The sequence below is a fragment of the Piliocolobus tephrosceles genome, chromosome 4 (assembly GCF_002776525.5).
Source record: "Piliocolobus tephrosceles isolate RC106 chromosome 4, ASM277652v3, whole genome shotgun sequence".
Classification (NCBI taxonomy): domain Eukaryota; kingdom Metazoa; phylum Chordata; class Mammalia; order Primates; family Cercopithecidae; genus Piliocolobus; species Piliocolobus tephrosceles.
In genome coordinates, this window is record NC_045437.1 from 110874596 (window position 1) to 110898993 (window position 24398).

The following is a 24398-nucleotide window of genomic DNA, read 5'->3' on the forward strand; positions in this document are numbered from 1 at the left end:
CTGCTCAGCACAGCACCCCATCTCACTGCCATGTAGCGACAGTGCAATTATCAGGTGTAATACAAATTAACTTTATACATCAAGCAGTACTTGTGACAGTCTTTAACCTAGAGCAACATTTCTCCACCTTGGCACTGTCGACATTTGGGACCATTGTCATTGTTTGGGGGTGTGGGCATTGCAGTGTCCTTGGCCTCTACCCACTAGGTGTCAGTAGCACCCACCCACACACAGTTGTGACAACCAAAGCTGCCTCCAGATGAGAACCACTGAGCTGAGGATGGCTATGCGCCTCTTCAAGCCTCTCCCCAGCAGATGCCACTCGCAGAGCTGCGCCTTCGCTCTCACCAACCTGCCGCTTACAGAATTCCTTCTGCCTTGGGACGCCTCCCCGCCCCTAGTGTCTTTGAAGCCAGAGTCGGTGTCACCTGCTGTGGCTCTCTGTACCTCATGTTGCTAAGCGGTTCTGCTCCCTCACCGTTCTCCCACGGGACTGAACTGACTTGGCAGACATAGCCTCCCCGCCAGGCCTGCCGCTGCGCAGAGCCCTGCCCTGACCTGGCTGGCGTCCCGCGTTCGTCACAGCAGCACCTGCAGGTGTGTTCACTCTACTTCAGCACCTTAACTCACATGCTTACTCTCCACTCGCAGAGGACCCCTTCACCATCGACTTCCCAGAGGAAGCAATGGATGGAATTCCTCAGCCTGCTGACCCAGGCACTCAGGCTGGAGAGGCCGTCTGCTGTGGTCCATGCCGCTCCTCCCCGCGCTGCTGCGTGCCTGCTCTCTCCCTTCCTTAGGGTCTCGTTCTGTTGGCTGGCTGCTCCTTCCAGTGTTCTGTCTCCACTCGCCGGCATCTCGTCACACTCGTATTTCCCAGTCCAGTTTTTAAACCTGTCTTTCAAAGCCATCACCCTCCCAAGTACCACCCCACAGCCTCTCCTGTCATACCTGCCCACTGCCTCTTCCCCACTTCCGTGAGGGAGGGAGATGGGCCTGGACACCTTCCTGTCCATCTTAACAATTCACAAGCTCAGGTGGGGCTTTCTATCCAGAACTGTCCAGCCTCTCAGGGATTGCCTGCTTCTTGCCACATGACCTTTCTTTTTCCTCTTCTGTCGCACTGTTTACTGTGGACAGGTGGCAGTTGGCATGGCGGAGGGGCCCCCTCCTCGGCTTAGTGATCACAGCTGATTCTCCTTTGGATGTTAGCCAGCAGATCTTAGAAACTGAGGAGCTGGTCACCTCGTCTTATTTAGACCTCTTAAAGGTTAGTCATAGGAGTTTTTAGTAGTTAGAAGTACTTTTTCAGAAGTGGAGTGCTGCAGCGTGGATGGATGAACGTATGTTTCCATGCCACTGTGGGAGCTAAAGCCGGGGGCTGGCACTGCAGATGTCTGAGGCTCCACTGCAACGGAGGACCTATAGAGACGGTGACTGCTGCCAGCCCCAGCTAGCAGAAGAGAGTTTCTGTCTGTGACCTTTAATAATTCTGCATCCTTTTATATTTGCCAGGTTCTTAAACGGCACCAAGAGGCTGCAGAGCTGTGAGAGCAACTCACCTTCCTCCCACAGAGCCTCCCCTCCCACAGCGCTCTTCCGCTCACTCTAGTTTATGGCATGTGTGGGACATAGGAAAGGGGAGGGCACTGAATTTCATTATTGCTGGGTTTGTTCCTTTCACGTTTGTTTCTCATTCTGTATCCCAAAGTATTTCTCATAGAAATAAAGGACTTGTTGAAGTTCGGTATACTTGTGCTTTTCATGTTTCACTGTCCACGTGTTACCTGCTTTCTGTCCCGGTGTACCACCCACCCACCCTATGTGTGGCGAGCCTGTTCTGCATTTATGTGCGTTTTTATCACGTGAGTGGGGAACTTCTTTTCAAGGCCCCACTTGCCCCAGGTGTGTCTTTCTGAGGCCTCCTGGGTGTCCATGGAGCACCTTCCACAGTGAGAGCCCACAGCCATAGTGAGGGCGAGCATGGTTAGGCGTGCAGGAGTGTGACTAGTTGGTGGGGCTGCTCTGCCGGTGTGATGGCCCTGCATGTGCTCAGCCTTGGCACTTCTCGGAGTGGTCCACACGCTGTGTTGCATTGACTGCTCCAAACACCTCCCAAGGTAGATTAAACGCCCGTGGCCCAGTCCTTAGCTGAGAGCTCTGCACAGCAGAAAGGTGGTTTGCCAAGCACCAGACTGGTGTAGCAGAACTTTGCCTAGAAGGGAAGGAAAGGCCACGGTGAGTTCAGTGAAAGTTGCAATGAAGAGACCAGCAGGAGTGTTAGACAATGGGTGATGGGGGACAAAGTACCGCATTCAGGGCAGCTGCCTATGGAGATCACAGAAGAGACAGGAAGGAGAGGAGGGCCATGGGTGAAGAGAACAGCCACCCAGATTTGTTAGTGAAAGGGAGGGATGTGCCGTGGGAATTTGAGACTGAGGATCTCTGGGTGAGTTGCACGGAAGCTGGACTGGTGGGGAATTTGGAAAGATAATTAGGAAGGAAGGGTGTTTAGTGCTCTGAGGTAGGGGTCAGGGTTAAGAGAGGGATGGGGTGGATCGAGAGCCCAAAGACCAGAAATATTTCAGATTTTCAGTTAGCTAAGGAAGGAAGGTTTTCTAAATTTGTCGCCAGAGAACCAGTTGGTCTTTTTTATTTTTCTTCATAGTACCCTACAGCGTAGAGGAGAAATTTTTAATTGTTTAGTAAAACAGAGGGGCGGACACGTCTTTTATATCAGTAATCCTGGAAGGAAACCGTTACTGAAGAACCCAAACATATTTATAACTAATTTCAGGTTAAAGAAACAGGCAGAGAACACTGAACTCATGCAGCTTTAAAAAGAAAATACAAGAATTATACCATTTGCTTCTTTCTGAATAAGGAAAGACAGGACAATCAGAAAAGGGAAAAGCAAAAACTGGCCCCAGCAGGGAGCACCAGGACCACACCTCTATCCCCTCAGGTGGCTGCTGCGGCTTTACCAGGTCTCCACCAACAGTTCAGCAAGCCCAACCACCCCCCAACTGCATCTGGATACCTCTCACTTCTGTACCAGAGCTCTGATCAGAACACAGCACCTAGGCCTCCCCCAACCCCCAGCGGGATACTTCCCATTCCTGCACCAGAGCCCTGCTCAGAGGTCACAGCACCATATCTCTTCTGTTACCTGTCAGTCGGCAAAGTCCCATCATCTGCCCTGTGTAGGCCTGACCTGCAGCACCTCCCCGGCCACCCCACCCTAGTGCTAACCCAGTGCACAGGTCCGTACCCCTCCTGAACATGTATGCAAGGTACCAGGCATTTGCGTCCCTGTGACTTTCTAGAAGGAGGTTCTGTAATTTATATCAGATCTAAGGGCGTTTGTATTCACCAAAAGGGTTAAGAAGCCTTTTGTGGTCTTTGCTGGTCAGCAGCCAGCATTAGTGCAGTTGACCCCTGCTGGAAAGTCTAGGCTGGCCCTGGGGACACCCTGTAGTAAGGAACCGTGCCACACACACAGGCTACGAGGAATAAGACATAATGCCTTAGGCGTACTGAATGTATTTGGGGCTTACCTATGGATTGGCGGGTTTCCAGCCCTTAAGTAAAAGCTTTAAGGTTTAAATAAATGCCTTCGGGGTGATGGTTCCAGTTATTTCATTGTCTGCGAATTTAAGACTAGACTGACAAATCCATTCTTCAAGATCTTTACTCTTGTCCCCAAAGAAATGAGCGTAAGGCCATCAAACAGTGGTAGGCAGACATGTGCGTATATTGTTCAGGCCGAAGTTGTAAGTTGTAAGCATGAACGTCTGTTCCAGATCCCAACAGAAACTGAGTTTTCTAGACCTCTTTTTTATAAATCAAAACTACATTTTAAAACAGCTATAAATAACATTAACTTGGAAATTGACAATCAAAGTTGTAAAGGTATACCATGGTTCACTTTGGCATGTTACTCAAAAATTTCTCTTATCCCAAACTCAGATTAGTGTTTCTTCCAAAGCTGCCCTGAATGTCTGTCCTGGCACCCACCTTCTCCCTGTTTGGCCAGGACTGTAGAGCTTCAGAAAGCGGCTGGGCCAGGTGCTAGAGCTTGAGAAGTAATTTCTGCAGCTCCTGCAGTCTTTCTTCCCTTCCAGAGGGCACAAGTTCCTTTTTTTAAGAATGCAAAACCCTCTGACTGACTTATTTCCAGTCACAAGGCTGTGGCTTTCTACTTTCTTCAATAAGAGAGAAAATCACCCATCCTCCCCCTTTAACATTTCAGCTGAAAATTGCTAAGTGTTACTTGAATCTAGGCACAGTTTACCCCTTAAAATAGTTTCAACTTCCCTGTAGCTTTTATAAACATTCAACACAAATTGCTCAGAAGTTTTTAAAAATGACATTCAAACAGGATTCCATAAAACTAATAACTATACAGAGAACTCTTTTCATTTAACCATGATTTAATATCTTTTTGAAATTCCATTTTTCTATGTTAGCTATTGTAGAAAGCATAACTGGTTTGTAAAGTGTGATTGTTTGCATTCTTAATAAATTTTCTAAGTTTCCAGTAGTCCTTTTTGGAATTTGGTAAAATAAAAGGTCCAAACAACCAAATCCTACTTACCCATTCTTCCACAGTGTTGTACATATGAGGTTGGGTTCAGGAGATTTTCTGCAAGTTATATTTTAATAAATTCCCAATATTTGTCTCTTGGGGCTTAAAATATGTTCTGAAAGGGGGGAAAACAGACTAAAAATTCCCTTTGTTTCCATTTTGGCCTAATACATTTCTCGGTATGTAATTTGTGACATAACTCTCCATTATTTTATAGGCATGTTTTCCACAAATCCTGCGTGGATCCCTGGCTTAGTGAACATTGTACCTGTCCTATGTGCAAACTTAATATATTGAAGGCCCTGGGAATTGTGGTATGTTTCCTATTTTATTTGTTATCACTTTTATGTATTATTATATGTATGTGTAATACAGTATAACATAATTGGCATAATAGGAGGTGTGACTAAGACACACAAGAAAACACTGGCTATATTTGCCATGTAACCATGTAAGCCCAACAGGACCTTTTTTCCAAACTACTGAGAAGTCTAACCCATCTCAGAGAACTCCTGGAAGAGAAGGTAAATAACTGTACTAGTCCTTTTTTTTTCTTTTATTAAATTTAAGAGATAAGGTTTCACTCTGTGGCCCAACTGCAGTGTAGTGGTGCAATCATAGCTTACTATAACCTCGAACTCCTGGGCTCAAGCAGTCCTCCCACCTCAGCCTTCTGAGTAGCTAGGACTACAGGCACACACCACCATGCCTGGCTAACTTATTTTTGTTTTGGTTTTTTTGAGTGAGAGTTCCGCTCTTGTTGCCCAGGCTAGAGTACAATGGCATGATCTTGGCCCACTGTAGCCTCTGCCTCCCAGGTTGAAGCGATCCTCCTGCCTCAGCCTTCTGAGTAGCTGAAATTGCAGGTGCCTGTCACCACCCCCGGCTAATTTCTTGTATTTTTAGTAGAGACAGGGTTTCACCATGTTGTCCAGGCTGGTCTCCCTGACCTCAGGTGATGCATCCGCCTCAGCCTCCCAAAGTGCTGGGATTACAGGCATGAGCCACCGTGCCTGGCCACTTTTTTATGTTTTGAAGAGACAAGATGTTCAGGCTGGTCTCAAACTCCTGGCCTCAAGTGATCCTCCTGTCTCAGCCTCCCAAAGTGCTGAGATAATAGGCATGAGTCACCACACCTGGCATGGTCCACTTTTAAAAGTGTGCTTCTGTTGGGTGAGGAGTATGAGATGAAGAAAGAGAGAAGGACATGGTTTTTCTTCATTCCGACATCTTTTTTAAAAAGATAGGCTGTATGCTGTTGACTCTGTTCCAGTCGTAATCTCCTCTGTGCTTGGCATAATATAAAACTGTGTTCTTTAGCCTGAAGTTTGACTTTGATTTCTTGGGGGTTGGTAAGTTGCAAGCAGAGAAGGCAGACAGTGCCTGAAGCCCAGGGAGAACTGTTGACAACCATAGCCTGGCAGGGGCCATCGCCAGGTGTGCCAGAGTCCAGCTGTGGCAGGTGCCAGGTCAACACTGACTTGAGTAACCAAGGACCTTGGTTAGTCCTTGCTTAAGAGAAGCATGTATATCCAGGGTTATGCTTTTTATCAGAAAATAACATAGTTTCTGGTCTCAAAGAATGAAAGAATAATCTCCTTATGGAACAAAAAGTTTAGTTTGATCCAACAGATGAACTCATTTTAGCTTGCAAACCAAAGAAGATCGAAGGCATCTTATTTTAAATATACTGTCAAACACAGTTTCGGTGTATACAGTTGGGCGGGCAGTAATGCCCCATTTGTCCTTTGTCTCCAGAGATCATGTCAGTGGTGATGCCATTTAACATGGGATTACTCAAAGTATCAGGTGTTACTGACACCATGGACTGGATAAACCCTTCTCGTTGGGGCTGTCTTACTGTGTCGCCCAGGCTGGAGTGCAGTGGCGTGATTCTCCTGCCTCATCCTCCCGAGTAGCTGGGACTACAGGCGCCCGCCACCACACCGGCTAACTTTTTGTATTTTTAGTAGAGACGGGGTTTCACCGTGTTAGCCAGGATGGTCTCAATCTCCTGACCTCGTGATCTGGCCTCCTCAGCCTCCCAGTGTGCTGGGATTACAGGCGTGAGCCACCATGCCTAGCCTGTTTGTTAAGTATATTAAGTGCTAATACTTTTCTCCTCTGTTTATAACAAAAATCCTTCTAAAATGTACTGCAGGTTATCATGGATCCTTACATGTAATGAACATAAAAAAACCTCTCCTAACTGGGTGTGAGTCTAAGCATCACTTAGTACACTGTGTTTTGCTTTTTTTAAAATAAGGCTTTGAGATGACCTGAAATGGTTCTTTTGCCCAGAAAGCCATTGGTTCCAGGTTTGGTTGGCTGAAACTTCTCTCTAGAAACATATAAACTTCTCACAGCCACCCCTCCCAGCTCTGCTTCTCATGTGCGGCCTGCTGCTACATGCTGAGAGAACCAAAGGTTGTTAGGTAAACCGAACATGCACATTGTTACAACCACAGACTTTTGGTGCTCACTTTTTAATTGGTAGACTGTGGCCCTAAGCAGCTCTATACCTCTCCCTCAGGATTAGGTGCTTAGGTTTTGAAACAGATCATTTTCTTATAGTTCAAAAGTCTTTTCAACTTTGACCTACTCTCGGTTTTATGCTTTACTTGTGTTTAAAGGCAGACGATACTTAAAAACTGACTACCAGAGAAATGGGGCTTTCGGAGAAGTTAGTAGGATGAAAGAGGTGTTTTCTATTACCTGGGATTCTTCAACATGGACATTTACCATGAAGTAAAGTAATAGTTTACTGTTTTAAACTGGATGTTTGGTATCTGTATGTTAATGATTACGACTCCCTGTGCCTGTGACCAGTTTTCTCTGATCTGCAGTGAAGTTTGGTTTTCCTTTGTACCATTTCTGAGAAGAGATCTCTGTGCCTTTTGAAGAAAAACTTAGGGTGAGAGGAGAAGGAGTAGGTAGGTGGGCAGATAAATGAGAGGATATCACAGGGAAATAACTTAGTAAGGTCTTTGCAACAGGGTGTCAAACTTCAGAATCTTATGAAAGGATTTGTTTTCCTTACAATTATTTTTAACCTAGAAATATTTTGCAGCCGAATTTGCCATGTACTGATAACGTAGCATTCGATATGGAAAGGCTCACCAGAACCCAAGCTGTAAACCGAAGATCAGCCCTTGGCGACCTTGCCGGCGACAACTCCCTCGGCCTTGAGCCACTTCGAACTTCGGGGATCTCGCCTCTTCCTCAGGATGGGGAGCTCACTCCGAGAACAGGAGAAATCAACATTGCAGTAACAAGTAAGTGGGGGCCTCCACTCAGGCACGGGGCATGTGACTGCCTATATGGGCATTCGGGACCATCAGGAGAGTCAAGGCACTCGCCTCAGCCTGCAACACAGACTGTAACCAAGAAAGGGATGTGTGTTTCTGTTAAAACAGGTATTTGGAAGAATGAAACTTTATTTATGATAAGTAGCTGGTGTGTTTGTGTATAATTAATAGGAATAGCTGCATTTGATGAGTAGCTGTTGAGGTCTGTCTTAGTCGCTGTATTACAAACCTTGTTTTGAAATCATTGCATTACAAACAGGCGTGTAAAGGGAGATGTTGGAAGGTGACACAGGCCCCCAGCAGCGTTGCTGGTGTGTCGTGTACTGTGAGCGCTGGTGTTCTCCACCTCCGGGGCTACAGGCTACTTAGTGGGAAACTCATCTATAATTTAAACCTAAAAATTCACAGTTCTTGGAAGATAGCCTGTTGCGCACTTTATTTTAAGTTTTTTATGGAAGTTTGGTCTCTTGGCACTTAACTCTTTGGTATAATTGTATATGAGGTAGGAGAAAAGCCAAAGGACAATCTGCCTGAAAAAAAATACCGTGAACAAGTTATGAACATCTTCACATTGCACTGTCGACAAGCAGGAAAGAAATGCCGAGTATTTTGATGGCAGTGCCTAAGGACGGTGTGAGTGAGCTGACAGCGTGTGTGTGGGCCTCACAGACATTCACCCCTCAACAAGCCAGCTTTTCTCTTCACTTCCATTCTTTACATGTTGTTTTCATCTAACAACCTTTCACCCATCTTCCTTGTTGCTGCTCTGCTGTCGCCTTTTCCAGTACCTGCTGCTGCTTGCCTAGAGCGTCAGACCCTGAGGCTCGCGGGACCCCACTCCACTCTGGGAGTCAGTGAAATGGATGACACTGTTACAGAATGTTTTCTCCTTTACATATTAAGACTTGTGTGGTCTGTTCAATCCAAGTATTCATGTTTTTAACCAACCAGACATTGTTGTTAGAAAATGGTTCCCCAGGTTTTATTCTGTCATCTGTCTAACTCAGAGAGCCCTCATTCAGTTATGCAGCAGGGAAAACTATGCTTTGAGCGTAGTTTGGCTCATTTCGCACCATCTCTCAGTGATTCATTTTGATAGCATTTCATGGTTTTCTTTCTTTGGTGTTTAGGTTTTGTGGTCTACAGTTTTAAAACTTGATTGAGTAGTAATAAAGAACACAAAGGTTGTTGGTTTATTAGTGAGTTTTTCGGGTCCTTCATTGATCAAACATTTATTGAGCACCTACTACTTACTACATTAAATACTGATCCCATTATATTTTATATAGAAATGTCCTTTCAAAACCTTTTGCTTTGATGATAAAAAAGATTACTTCATGTACCAAATTAATCACCGTTAGCAGAATTTACACATGATGTTAGTAAATAAAATTCATGTGATTGAACTAAACCACAGCTACCTCTGCTTTCCCTCTGAAGCTCTATAGCACCATAGCAACCACAATGCATCCAACTGGCACCCACTGTGTGCAAGGCACTGTGCTAAGTAGGCACTGGGGGCAGAGGTAGCCAGGCCCGCTGCAGGGGGGCACTGTGGAAATGCCACCAGCATATGGGGTGTTTTATGATGGTGTCTACTTCCTTTTGTTACTAGTTTTTAAAATTGAAATCACAGCACACACAAAGACGTGCAAATATGGGATGGTATACTCAGAATTTGGAAATGTAGATGTGACGAAGTTCTACAAGGTAGTCTACATATCCTATGTAAAAGTCTCCAAGAAGAAAAAAGAGGATACTGTCTTAAGTTCCTTGATGGTGATGGCATTCGGCTCTTGATTTTTTAAAATGCCATATACATTTTCCCTAACTTAAAACATTACAGGTAAAAATGGTGGGTTTTATATGTGGTCTTGAACGTTCATGCGATTAAATAAAAAGCTTCAATCTACTGATGAGGAAGTTTGTAGTTTGAGAGACAGTGGCTGTACTGATGTCTAAACAGTAGGGGTTTACTAAGCATTTTCATAACATAAGCTAAGCTGGGCAGAGAAATGCTCATAGAGCACACTCCGGACCCGGAAGTCCTCCAGAGCAGTGCTTCGTGACCTTCCGAAAGTCACCACCTTTAAAATCTAACAAAAGTATGTTTTTCTAGAAAAAGGCCTATGCACACACAGTTTTGCATGCGGGGTTAGGATTTGTGGAACCCAGATTGAGAGACACACATGTTGTATACAGCTTATGCATAAAATATTTGGCAGTTCACATGTAAATAGTTCTCTCTTCCTTCTTGCAGATATATAGGTAATTTTATTGTATAACATTTTGTTAAAAAAGCCCTAGTCATTGTATACTCTAAGAAATATTTTAGAGTTAAGACTTTTTAGCAAGTCAGATCGGTTCTTAGGTTGTTTTTGAGGTTCCCAATAAATACTGTTTTTAAAATGTTACTTTGACAACATCGGCTCTGAAAAGGTAAGGGAAAATATCTGGATGGAGAGAGAGAGACAGGCTAGATGACAATCCTTAGAGTTGTAAGCACCAAAGGTTTCCAGCTCTTTGGCAGCCAAGTACCCGGTCAGTCCCCCGCCCTTCCTACTTCTGCGTGTCACAGCCTGGACAGCCAGTGCTGCTCCTCGGCAGTGGGGTCGGGAAGAGTAGTTTCTGGTTTCTTGAGACACCAGTGAGATGTCCTTTTTACGTAAATATCCCAAGTAAGCCCATGCGTAAGAGAGAAGAATGTAGCCATGGATGCCATGGGAGGCCGGCTCGCAGACTGCTGGGAGCACCCACAGGACCTGGAGAACCGTTGCTCCGTGTTCCTCAGCCTTTGACTAAGAATGAAAGCCATGCAGAAATGACAGAATGAAGAAGGAAAGAAGGCTATAAATATGCTTAGTCTGCTTTACTGCCATTTACATTAACAATGAAAAAAGTCTATGTCCATGTGCAATTTTATATACATATTTTCACCACACACTTTTTGGTGGCTACACTGCTCACAGACCTCAGGACCTAAATGGAAGAAATGGTTGGGCCATGCTTTCCTTTCTCCCTTGCAGCTTTCACCAGTACTCCACTAACCTTCTCCAGTTAGTAGCTCTCTGGCAAACCTCCTGCTTCACTTCCTTGGGCCAATCTTGACTTACACCTCCGTTGACGTCTGCTTCGTTGCATTTGAGGGAAATGTTGGCATCGATTTGACTTAAACCTTCTCCCCAGAGTGATTTCCTCCCTTTCCTTTGTCAACAGAAGAATGGTTTATTATTGCCAGTTTTGGCCTCCTCAGTGCCCTCACACTCTGCTACATGATCATCAGAGCCACAGCTAGCTTGAATGCTAATGAGTAAGTAACAAATTGTTTTTTGGATTGCATGTGCCAGATGATCCCAGGAAAACACATGGAGCAATTTTCACAAAGGTGGTGAGAATTGGCTTTCCACCAGTTTCATACTGATCCTGGTGGGATCATATCTAGCAAAATACTTTATTTCATGAACATATATTTTTAGTCAGTAACACAGATTGGGAATTCACCTTATTCAACAAGAACAGCTCATTTGAGAAAAGATCCAGAGGTTTTCATTAGCCACAGGCTTAGAATGAATTGGCAGTGTAATGCAAATGGCAAAGGAACAGTATAGAGTGTAAAAGGCTGCCAGTGTCCTCATGGCTGACGGGAAGAGCCCCACTTTGTGTTCATCACACTTACCTGGAGCCTTGCATGTCTAGCTTCTGGGGAAGCCCCGGCACCCATGCCTGTAGTCAGGACCACTGCCTCGGGTACTTGGCCTGCAGGAAAGAAGCAATTTAAAAGACCCACTGTTTCCAGATATTAGGACAACTGTGAGGAGGAAGAGAAAATAAGTCTAAGCGCTATCTCCACGGGCAAAATGACGACCAAAGAGCAGGCTCCATGACTGCAGGCTTCACCTCGGTAAAAGGAAGGACATCTGTCAGTGAGGTTGCTTAGCGGCAGGGTGGTTTGCTGTAGGGCATGCCCAGGACTGGGAATGCAGGCTTGTCAGGGGTGCTGTAGTGAGGTGTTTTCAGAGGATGGAAGATTGGGCTAGATGACTGTTATGGTCCATTTTGATGCAGTGCTGTTCCAAGAGTAGTTTTCCGTAGGGATAAGATATAGAAAGGGTTTTTTATTTTTGCTTTGTTTCGTTTTGTTCTAAATTTTGGACATTTACTGAGGATATCGTTCAGTCCTTTCTTTTACCAATATTCATGAAAACTAATTAGAGATGAAAGCAACCCTGGGGCACTGCCCACATTTGAACCTCAGTTGGTGTGGGTGGAATTCACGCCATCGCCCTACTCAATTATGTCCTGAGACTTTAATTGATGAGTAATAACCAAACTACTTCATGCAGTTGATTTAATTGACTGCCCATTGTCTGGCTATAGAAACAATGGGCAAGTGGCCTCCAATTGCAGTGACATGTGTTCCTAGATCTAAACCTGATCTGTGGGCTAGATACCTGCAGGAAGTGCCCGCTGGCATCCGTGAGCCCGTACATGTTGGGGCTCACAGACGTCAGGGTCGGGTGGCACTCCCCAGCCTTGAGAGGAGCACTGCACTGATCCAGCAGGTGAACCACTGGCTGCTGCTGTTGGCCACCCATGCAGTTTCTTTCAGCACAGTGCACCTAATTCCTTAGACTCTAGGGTCACACACACCTGGATTTGACTCTCAGCTCCTCCATTTTTCAGTTGTAAGACGTGGGCAGTTTTATTTATTTGAAGCTCCTTGTAGTCATTCATAAACAAATAACGCTAGGACCATGTGGCAGGGTTGTTATGAGAATCAGCATATAAAATGCTTAGCACAGTGCCTGGTACATAAGAAGTGCTCAATAAATGTTAGCCAAGCCAATGCCACCACAGTGCTATTGAAGTTCTGTTAGGAAGATGGCCATCTGCCTTTATTGTCTGGGAATTGAATTTAATTTCTTCCATGAAATAGGACACAGAACCATAGTAACTCTGTGAGTAGCTATGATTCAAACCTTATTTTGGAGGGAAACACTTATTTCACCCACAACCACCTCTTTTGCTTACTCCCATGCTAACCCATCAGGCAAGATAGTAATATAAGCCTACTTCTCAAAAAGTTCACAAATGAGTGATAACCAATGCAAGCAAATACTTACACTAGGCACTTTTCAAGAATTATTGGGTAGTTTAATAGTCACCTGGCTGTCACTCAGAATCCATCTGATGTTCAGTTCATTTATCAGATTAACATGAGAGTTGCTCAGTAGACATGTTGCCTATTAGAAATCATAGTATCTGGGCCATAACATTTTAGTTCCGTGCCTAAATGCCTGCATGACTCAGAATCTAAGTCATGGATCTTAGATCCATGCCTTAGTCCAACCCTTCTCCCATTAGTGGTTGTAGAGGGTTGATTTCACAGTTGTTCATTTGGTTATTATTTCTGTGCCTTCAGTCAAAACCACTGAAGGACAATATTCACGATCCCATTTAGAGAGAAAAATGGAGAGAGTGTGTGTGTGCGTGTTGTGTATGCACACATGTGGATACAAGCAAGGATGGTCACCAGAATATGAATGGTGATTATCTTACGTTAGAATCTGGGGCAATGTCTTCTTCAATATGTGCTTTTGTGTGTTGTGTGTGTGTTTTTTTTTTTTTTAACAGTAAACATGAATTAATCTTTTTAAAGGCAGTTTTTATTGTGGCAGATGATAGGAAAGATAATAGTACTTTTACCCAATGTCTTTTTCTCAAAAATGTCAATGACAAATTCCTAGTGCTTTTATTCCAGAAAAAAGTTTATTTTAGCAAATAAATTTGTAATTATTATTTATTAATGAATTTTTCAACATCTATTTGATTTCTGTTTTTGCCTTTATCTACCAAGAAACTTACAACCAAAATAAGATTTTTTTTTCACCTTAATTGCCCTGGCTGAATTTTCTGGGTAACCTCATCCATTTGTAAAATAGTCATATATAAACAGATTTCATCTCTTGGCATTTTAATGACTGTCTGAAAATTGATACTGAACTTCACCTCTATGCATATACCTACTAGAATAGTTTACTTTTTTGGCAGTGTTACTAGTCACTGTTCTTGTACATTACTATTCAAGCAAGTCCTTGACCCTGTCTACTCACTGTTGAAACCCTGTAGGCACGATGTAAGGGCAGTGTGTGGGACCCAGGTGGTCCAGGGCCCCCTGCCATGGGTGGGTTGCTGACTACACAAGGAGGATCCCCACAAGGGATGCAAGCCCCCATCCCTCCCTCACCATGCTTGGTGCATTTACCAAGGGCTTGGTGCTGTTGGCTTCAATCAGAAGTCCATCAAAAAGCCCTTGGGTTTGGAGTCACTGCCCTTCTATTATGATTAAATACTATTTATTTAAGTACTGTAACTAATTATACATTAAATTTTTTTAGCACTGCAAACAGATCTGGTAAATTTTGAAACTTTGCAAATATAAACAGGATGGTAGTCAAAGAAGCAAATAAATGTAAGGTAAATATATTTATGTATTGGCTTCTCATACCTCTGTTTCTTAGTACCTAGGTAAGCAAGGTTATCGAATTTCAATTCCCAAAAGGGGTCTTTTGCTCTACTTGGTTATTCATATAAACCTTGTGAAATGTCAACATTTACTAACTGATATTTGTGTCACTCTAGTTTTCCCTCAAAATAAAAATAAATATTTTTATTATTTGTATTTGAGGAACATATACAAATATATAACAGAGATTTTAAGTTTAATGGGAGGCGTGACTAGGTATTCCCTAGAGCCTTTTTCCAGTTGCTAGATTCTGATTCATAGAAATCATGTTCTAAGATTTGCAGAGAAGGGTAGCTCATTATTCAAGATTCAAAAAAGTCTTGGCATGAGGAAATGAATCTGAAGTGGTAAAGGTGATGAAATAACTAGAGCAGATGTTCCAGTGGCATAACCTGAGATCAGGAAGCCCTGGCTTCTTGTAGCAGGTCCACCAGGAAACTGCTGGTGAGCTTCCTCCTCTTAGTGTAGTATCAGAAATTTATATATATAAACTCCTTTATATAAAAAGAATTGATGTTTCTATTTTACTCTCAGTATTTCTGAATTATTTTGCTCAGTACTCTTTTTTTTTTTTTTTCTTTGAGATGGAGTCTTGCTCTGTTATCCAGGCTAGAGTGCAGTGGTGCCATCTCGGCCCACCACAACCTCCACCTCCTGGGTTCAAGCAATTATCTGCCTCAGCCTTCTGAGTAGCTGGGATCACAAGCACCCACCACCACGCCTGGCTAATTTTTTGTATTTTCAGTAGAGATGGGGTTTCACTATCTTGGCCAGGCTGGTCTTGAACTCCTGACCTTGTGATCCGCCTACCTTGGCCTCCCAAAGTGCTGGGATTACAGGCGTGAGTGCTCAGTACTCTTTTTAAGAGGAATATTGAGAAACTAGCCCAACATAAAAGGGTCTGCAAATTTAATTATTTGATGTCTCGGGGATACTTGTTTTGGAAGACAGGGGACCGGGTGAGATGAGAGGTGTTTCCAGGTGTTTGAAAGACTCTTAAAGATGAGAATAACTACTGTTTATTGAATGCCTTCCAAGATCTTAGTCCTACACTGGTCTCTTTTACCCATATTGCCTGGTTTAATATTCAAAAGAGTCTCATGGTGACTAACCAGTGCATACAGAGACACGCTTACTCTGTATTTCTGGAGCTCTGGAGATATCTACAGGGAGGTAGATTTCCACTTGATATACGAAAGAGCTTTGTGACCTGGCACGGTAACTCACACCTGTAATCCCAGCACTTTGGGAGGCCGAGGCGGATAGATCACCTGAGGCCAGGAGTTCGAGACAAGCCTAGCCAACATGGTGAAACCCCATCTCTACTAAAAATATGAAAATTAGCCGGGTGTGGTGGCAGGTGCCTGTAATCCCAGCTAAGGCTGAGGCAGGAGAATCGCTTGAACCCGGGAGGCAAAGGTTGCAGTGAGCCGAGATCGCCCCGTTGCACTCCAGCCTGAGTGACCAGAGTGAAGCTCTCTCTCAAAAAAAAAAAGAAAAGAAAAAGAGAGACAGAGAGAAAAAGAAAGAAAGAAAGAAAGAAAACAAGAAAACTTTGTATTAGTTAAAATTGTCCATCCAAAACACGGGACACTTTGAAAGCTAGCGAGCCTGCACCAGGACCTAAATCTTCAGACGGAAGCTACAGGATAGAGCTGTTCACAGGCCGACCTCACGTCAGGTAGAAGGCTCTAAGACTCATCCTGTGCTGAGGGTCCCTCTTGAATTGTCCTAGGAGTGATCAGAGGCCAAGGAGAGGTGTTGGGTTCTGTTTCAGTTACCTGTTTTAGAACCTTAAATATCAAAAGCAGTGTTTTTCAGACTTTTTAAAAACCATCTCCTGCTGTAAGAGATACATTTTGCATTGTGACCTAGTGCTCCCATATGTAACTGAAACAAATTTCACAGACACTTCCCTGACTGCATGCAGTATTCTCTGATGTAGTCAACCCTCTGCCTTGTTGTTAATATTAGTTGTTAACTCCTAAATTGATTTTAAAAACCATTAATAGGTTGTATGCTTTAGTTTGAGAAACACTTGTCTAAAGAATTTTGAATTTTTAGTTCTCAGCCTGATAACCTTTTGCTCACACAACCTGTCTTGTAACAATTCCTGAAAAGATTTAAAATTAATCTCTGTTTGAGGTGTATTGCTGGATAGTGGATCCTCTTCTTTCTCTTAGTATTTATTCTCCTTGTAGCCAATCTGAGTGTGAGATACATATACACAAAAGAATAAATTAGGGCTTTGAGGGAGTGAGTGACTCTGGAGGGATGCCATAGGAAGAAGGCCCCTGGAATTCAAACCCAGCACCTCTGGTTCCAGCCTTTTCCTTTAAACTGCTTGCATTTGACTACTTCAGAGAGGAGGATAGTGTCAAATAATGTGGTTGAAGAAGACAAATTTCGTTTCCTAAAAATACAGTGGCAACATGAGTATTAAAGGCAGTGGGAACTTGCATTGGACTTCTCTGCTCTCTTTGGCAGTGGTTATTATTTTGCTTTATTTTATTTATTTATTTGAGACAAAGTCTCACTCTGTCACCCAGGCTGGAGTGCAATGGTGCAATCTCGGCTCACTGCAACCTCTGCCTCCCAGGTTCAAGCAATTCTCCTGTCTCAGCTTCCCGAGTAGCTGGGACTACAGGCGCCCGCCACCGCCCCTGGCTAATTTTTGTATTTTTAGTGGCGATGGGGTTTTGCCATGTTGATCAGACTGGTCTCAAACTCCTGACCTCAGGTGATCCACCTGCCTCAGCCTCCCAAAGTGCTGGGATTACAGGCGTGAGCCACTGTGCCCAGCCTATAATTTCTTTAAGAGGCAACAAGATAAAGTAGATTTAAAAACTTGATTACCCCTTGGAAGTCTTTAATATTCAGTTTTTCTGAGGAAATACTAGAAAATGTGTTACCTTAAGTAGGAACTACAAGAAATAATAAAGTACAGAGCTTTATGTGAAGTTGTACCAGAGGTTTTTCAAAAATGTTGACAACGCCCCTTCATTCATTGAGATGCCGTTTCCCAAGTAGGCTCCTGGGCTTTTGCCAAGCACTGGGCTCGCAGTGCTGAAACTAACGGAGACCTGGCCTGGCCCCACTGGAGCTCAGGGCTATGCCCTCATGTGCGTACTGATGTGGCTGGAGAGTGAGAGAGTATGCAAAGGCACTTCTGGGTCATGCCTGCAGAGCTGCTGCTTTACCTTTGGGGGAGCTGAAAAGGCTGCATGGAGGAGTGACTTAGGAACCAGCCTGGGCATAATTAGAGCACACAGTGAGGACCTCACAGACCAGGATCAGGGAGTTGTGTGGTTTGGTGTGTCTACCGTAGGTGGTGGTGGCAGTAGGCAGGAGACAGAATTTGGACTTTATTCTTGTAAAGAGCTGGTAATGGGCTCTAAGGCTTTTCAGCAGAGAGATATTCCTAGTGGCTGCGAAGCTGCTTGCTGTGGTAGAGCATGGAGGCAGGAAGATAGATTAGGTAAAAACAGGGAGTTGAAGGAGGAAGTCAGGGTGGCGGGCAGGAGCTGAAATCAAGAGTTGCTGGAGAGTTGTATAATAACCAAAGCTTGTGTGGTTTGAAGCAGAGATCTGGAGCCCAGCTGAAAGAAAGAGATCAATGCTAACAGCTCGATTTGGGGACCCTGGAAATGAGCAGGAATCCAAGGCATCAGAAAGCCAGGGCAGTGCCACAACACAGGGCTGCAGAGAGGGCAGCAGGAGCTGGGTCAGCGCGGGGGCTCGTCAAAAGCTCATAGGCTCTTTTTCCACCTGATACAAGGACAGAAACACACATACACAAGGTCTGGAGGATTCCTGTGAGACAGCCATACATCCCTGTCACTTCAGAATAAGTAAGGACATTCTTGTTTGAGGGGTAAGAGGAGCATTTTTTAAAAGACAACAGCTACAGATTTCAGCACCCTCAGCATTCAGAACATGTATGTAAACCAGGATAAGCTGTAAATTGTATGATAATCATCCCTGTGTATTTAAACAACACGCCATGGGCCTGACCTTTTCCTTCATTCTTTTGGGCATATTAAAGCACCTCTAAGGTGGATGAGTCAGTCACCTGCAGATCTGAAACTGCTGATTTTGGGAAAACACTTAATGGCTTCCTGGCCTTACCAGAGGGATTGGGAAATGGCTAGGGACAGCGCAGGCCACCCTTCAGTTAGGGTCACTTCTCTGTTACTTTAAACATTTGACTACTCTTTAACTAATTTATGACTTCTTTTTTCCTTTTATTCCATAGGGTAGAATGGTTTTGAAGAAGAAAAAAAAAACTGCTTTCTGACTGATTGCCTTGAAGGAAAAAAGAACCTATTTTTGTGCATCATTTACCAATCATGCCACACAAGCATTTATTTTTAGTACATTTTATTTTTTCATAAAATTGCTAATGCCAAAGCTTTGTATTAAAAGAAATAAATAATAAAATAAAAAGACTGTGCTGTTGAGTATTATTAACCAGACCTGTGTTTCAAGGGCTGATTTGGAGACCGCAGACCCGGATCGCATTTGTGTTTCAGAGACAGAATGTGCTCCTGGCTCCCGTGAGAGGAACAGGGATTGACACTTACTATTGGTGACTTCACATGGGCTCCTATCCACATAGGGCGCAAGAGTGGGGACATGCTGCTATTGATGCTGCTTAGGGTGGTCAGTTGATTTACTCATTCTTCAAGGTGGACATTCGTTCTCTGATAATTTCTTCTTTGTGGTTAATCAGCCTTCCCCAGAGCTTCAGCACCCCCAGCAGCAGGGACTTGGAACATTTCTCCCCACTGTGCTTCTGCACCCAACAGAGTGCTTTGCACATAGTAAGTGCTCAATAAATATTTGTGGAATGAAGGAATAAGTGTAAAAAAGATTTTCCAAGCCACACCTAATTAGTAATAAATTGTATCTATCTGAGATTTTTTTTTTTTTTACCTACTTTGTATTCTTTTAAAAACAGCAAATTCAAAAAAGTAGGGTGAGAGCAATTTTACATGTGCCAATGAAGTATTTTTGCTTTGCTGATGAGGAGAATTTCAAAATATTTTGTTACATTGAATTATATTGAAGGATTTTCAGTATTTGTAAATGTTTGCAGCAGTGAATTCTTAATCTTCTACCTCAGCCTACCTGAGGAGTGAGAACATATATTCCTGTTGAAAACAGGGGTTCACCTCAGTAGCCATGCTCAAATCAGTAGGGGGCTGAAAGGATTTTGGTAATTGAAATATAATTCACATACCATAAAATTACCCTTGTAGAGTGTATATTTCGGTAGTTTTTAGTATAGTCACAAAGTTGTGCTACCATCACCACTATCAAATTCAAGAACATTTTCATCACGCCATAAAGAAACCTCATACTCATTAACAGTAACTACTCACCCCTGCCAGCCCTGGAAACCTGGAAATCTACTCATTGTTTCTGTGGATTTGCCTGTTCTGGGCATTTCATGTGAATAGAACCATATAGTATGTGGCCTTTTGTGTCTGGCTTCTTTGACTTAGCATAATGTGTTCACAGTTCATACATGTTACAGCACGTGTCAGTACTACTTTGTGTGACTGAGTAGCACTCCATAGTATAGATGTACCACATTTTGTTCTGCTGATGGACGCTTGACTTGTTTCCACTGTTTGGCTATTATGAATAATGTTGCTATAAACATTCATGAACAAATTTTGGCATGAATATATATTTTCAGTTCTCTGGATATGTCCCTAAGAGTGCAATTGCTGGATTATGGTATAACTGTATGTTTAACTTCTTGAGAAATTGCCAAAATACTCTTCAAAGCAGCTGCACCATTTTGCATTCTCACCAAGAATGTATGAGGGTTGCAATTTCTTCACAACCTCCCTAACACCAGTGACTGCCTGTCTTTTTTCTTATAGATGTCATAGTGGGTGTGAAGGAGCTGTCTCGTGTTTTTAACGTGCATTACCCTAGTGACTAAAGATTCAACATCTTTTCGTGTGCTTTTGGTCATTTTATGTTTTCTTTGGAGAAATGTCTATCGCAGTGCTTTGCCCATTTTTAAATTGGACTTTTTTGTTGTAAGAGTTCTTTGTATGTTCTAGATACTAGGCCTTTATCAGACAGGTGATTTGAAATATTTTCTCCCATTCTCTATTTATTCACTTTCTTGGTAGTGTCTTTCAAAGCATAAAGTTTTAAATTTGGATGAAGTTGAATATGTCTATTTTTTCCCTTTGGTTGATTGTACTTTAGATGTCTAAGAAAGTATTACCTAATTTAAGGTCACAAAGACTTCTAAGAACAATATCGTCTTTGCTCTTACATTTAGATCTTTGATGATCCGTTTTGAGTTAATAATTTGTATATGGTGTAAGGTAGGGGTCTTACCTTTAGTCTTTTGCATGTGGATGTTCAGTTTTCCCAGTGCCATTTGTTTAAGAGACTTTTTCTCCATTAAATGGTCTTGGCACCCTTGTCAAAAATCAATTGAGTATAATGTATGAGTTTATGTCTGGACTCTCAATTCTTCCATTGATTTCATAGTAAGTTTTGAAATTGGGAAGTGTGAGTTCTCCAACTTTGTTCTTTTTCAAATGTGTTTTCTTTATTCAGGGTCCCTTGCATTTCTCAATGAATTTTAGAATCAACTTCTCAATCTCTGTAAAAAAAAAAAAAAAAAAAAAAAAACCTAGGATTTTATAGGGATTGCACATTTGTAGATCATTTTAGTTAGCATTGCTGTCTCAACAATATTGCCTTCCAGCTCATGAGCATGGGATATCGTTCCACATGTTTAATTTCTATAGAACTGTGATTAATTTTTGTACATTGATCTTTTATCCTACAACATTGCTGAACTCATTTATTCTCATTTTTTTTGTGGATTCCTTGGGCTTTTCTGTCTACAAGATCATGTCATCTGCACATAGAGATCATTTTTCTTCTTCCTTTCCAATCTGGATGCTTATTTATTTTATTCTCATGCTTAATTGTTCCTGGCTAGAACCTCAAATAGTAGATTGTTGAATGGAAATGGTGCAAACAGACATCCATGTGGTGTTGTGATCTTGTAGGGAAAAACTTTCCGTCTGTCACCACTGATTATGACGTTAGCTATTAAGACTTTCATAGATTAGATACCCTTTATCAAGTTGAGAAAGTTACCTTCTATTTCTAGCTTACTGAACGTTTTTATCATGAAACAGTTTTTGATTCTGTCAAAAGCTTTGTGTCTATTGAGATGATCATGTGAGTTTGCCCTTTATTCTATTCTATCCTATGAATATGATGTATTATATTGATTTTCTTACACTGAACCAATGCTGGAATAAATCCCACTTGGTCATAATGTGCAATCCTTTTTATATTTGCTGGATTTAGTTTGTTAGTATTTTGCCGAGGATTTTTGCATCTATATTTATAAGGAATATTGGTGTGTAATTAATTCGTATGTCCTTATCTGACCTTCGTAGCATAATGCTGCCATGATACAAACAATTATGAAGTGTTCTTTCCTCTTCTGTTTTTTGGAAGATCTTAGGAAGAATTGTGTTAATTCTTTAGATATTTGGAAGCCATCTGGTCCTGGACTTTCCTTTGTAGGAAGTTTTTTGATTTCCAACTCATTCTCTCCTCACTTAGAGGCCTATTCAGGTTTTCTATTTATGGTTGAGACAGTTTGAGTCATTTGTATCTTTCTAGGAATTTATCCTTTTTGTTTTATTGATTTTTCTCTCTTCTATTCTCTATTTCATTAATTTTTACTCAAATCTTGTTTTTTTTGTTTTGTTTTTGAGACGTCTCATGTCTCGCTCAGTCACCCAGGCTGGAGTGCAGTGGCACAATCTCAGCTCACTGCAGCCTTGAACTCCCTGACTTAAATGATCCTCCTACCTCAGCCTTCCAAAGTGGTAGGATTACAGGCTTCACCCACCACACCTGGCCTTACTCAAATCTTTATTTCCTTTCTTCTACTTGGTTTAGGTTTAGTTTTTTCTTTTTTAAGGTAGAAGGTGAGGTTATTGATTTGAGGTCTTTTTTATTTAATGTAGTTGTTTATAGCTATAAATTTCCCTCTGAGTCCGATTTCACCCAGTTGTAAATTTTGATATGTTGTAGCTTTTATTTCATCTCTGGTTTCCCCTGTTATTTCTTCTTTGGCCCGTTGGTTATTTAGGAGTATGTTGTTTGAATCCTGTGTGTTCATAAATTTCACAAATTTCCTTCTGTTATAGATTGCCAGTTTCATTCTAAATTCAGTTATTGGTTGGAGAACATACTTTGTATGATTTCAATCATAAATTTATTAAGGCTTCTCTTATGACCTAACATGGTCTGTCCTGGAGAATGTTCCATGTGCACTTAAGAATGTACATATCTGCTATTGTTGGATAGACTGTTCTGTAGATGTGTATTAGATCTAGTTAATCGTGTTGTTCAAATCTTCCCTTATTTTTCTTCTCTGTAGTTCTAGAAATTGTTGAATGTGAGTATTATCTCTAGTATTGTCAAATTATCTGTTTCTCCCTTTTATTCTGTCTATTTTTGCTTCATGCAGTTTGGGGTTCTGTTGTTAGGTGCATATGGGGTTGAAGAATATTTTAAAGCTGCACCGGTTATTCATACACCTCTATCCATTGAGATTCCCTGGTTCAGTGGCCCTCCTGGTATTACCAGCCAACTCAGAATGACAAAGTTCAGCCGAGCATGTTTGGCCTTATTTTCTAGAGTGAGCTCTCTTGTATTGGTATCTTCCTCAGTAAAAAGGTTTTTCCTCTGGTAGTATTTCATAAATCAATGGTATAGTTCCTCCCCACCTGGTTTCGTCTCCACAGAAATCAAAGCAGTTCTTCCTTCTTCTTTCCTTCTCTCCTTATTTAACGGTGATTCATTATTTTCCTTCATCAGCAGTCATCAGAAGATGCTGAAGTACATCAGGAGACATAGGACTTTTAATGACAGTGTTACTCTTTCTACTAACTTAACGTGCTTTCTTTTCACATTTTTTCGATTCATAATGTTAAGTAAGACTTTAAAAAATTAAATGCTGTTGAAGGCCAGATAGAGAATTTTTTGCAAGAGCTAGGAAGTGAAATGAGTGAATTAATAGATTGGGACTTCCCATCAGTCTTAGGGAACATTTGTCATCTGACATTGAAATTTGAACCTGTTTGTGACTTTGAGATTTAACAGACATTATTTATGTTTTACAATTTAATCATGGTCTCAGTAACCATGAAGGTGTATTTTGTGTGCACATGTGCATGCTTGTGCACCTTAAACATATATTTTTGTTCCTAAAACCAGAAATACAATTAGTATCAAAATGCAGTTATTTAGGCTGGGTGGGGTGGCTCACACCTGTAATCCCAACACTTGGGAGGCTGAGGCGAGTGGATCACTTGAGCCCAGGGGTTTGATACCAGCCTGGCCCACATGGCAAAACCACACCTCTATTAAAAATACAAAACTTAGCCAGGCACGGTGGCAGGTGCTTATAATTCCAGCTACTTTGGAGGCTGAGGCAGGAGAATCTGTCGCTTGAACCCTGGAGGTGGAGGTTGCAGTGAGCTGAGATTGTGCCATTTCACTCCAGCCTGGGTGATGGAGTGAGACGCTATCTCAAGAAAAAGAAGAAAAGTTACTTAATAGGCATGATGCTATCAACTGTCAACCTTAAATAATGAGATTCAGAAAATATCATAAAGTATAGAGTTTGTTCAAGCACAGAGCTTGAGGATGGCCACCCAGGAAAACAGCAACTTCAAACAAATGGGATCAGTGTTCCACTCTGGAGAAGTTAAGGTATCACTTATATAGGCAGAGACAGAAGTTTTGGCAAGATTATACCATCTTCCATATGAGGCTAGTGAGTATGTTACAGTGATCTGGTTGATTACAGATTGCTCCTTGAGGAGGGGCAGTGATCTGAGGGGTCTTATCTCTGGTCTTAATTATTTACAGAATTTTTTTTTTTTTTTTTTTTTTTTTTTTTTTT

The 24398-nt window shown here is 42.2% G+C and overlaps 1 protein-coding gene across 1 annotated transcript in view; it reads left to right on the forward strand.

Annotated features, from left to right (window-relative positions):
- Positions 1–18869, forward strand: part of RNF130 (ring finger protein 130) — a 109225-nt gene extending 90356 nt beyond the window's left edge. The window contains exons 6-9 of the mRNA XM_023193656.1: positions 4806–4902; positions 7659–7863; positions 11113–11206; positions 18678–18869. Of these exons, the coding sequence (XP_023049424.1) occupies positions 4806–4902; positions 7659–7863; positions 11113–11206; positions 18678–18693 (412 nt within the window). The 3' untranslated portion in view covers positions 18694–18869. The remainder of the gene's footprint in view (positions 1–4805; positions 4903–7658; positions 7864–11112; positions 11207–18677) is intronic.
- Positions 18870–24398: the final 5529 nt, after the last annotated feature.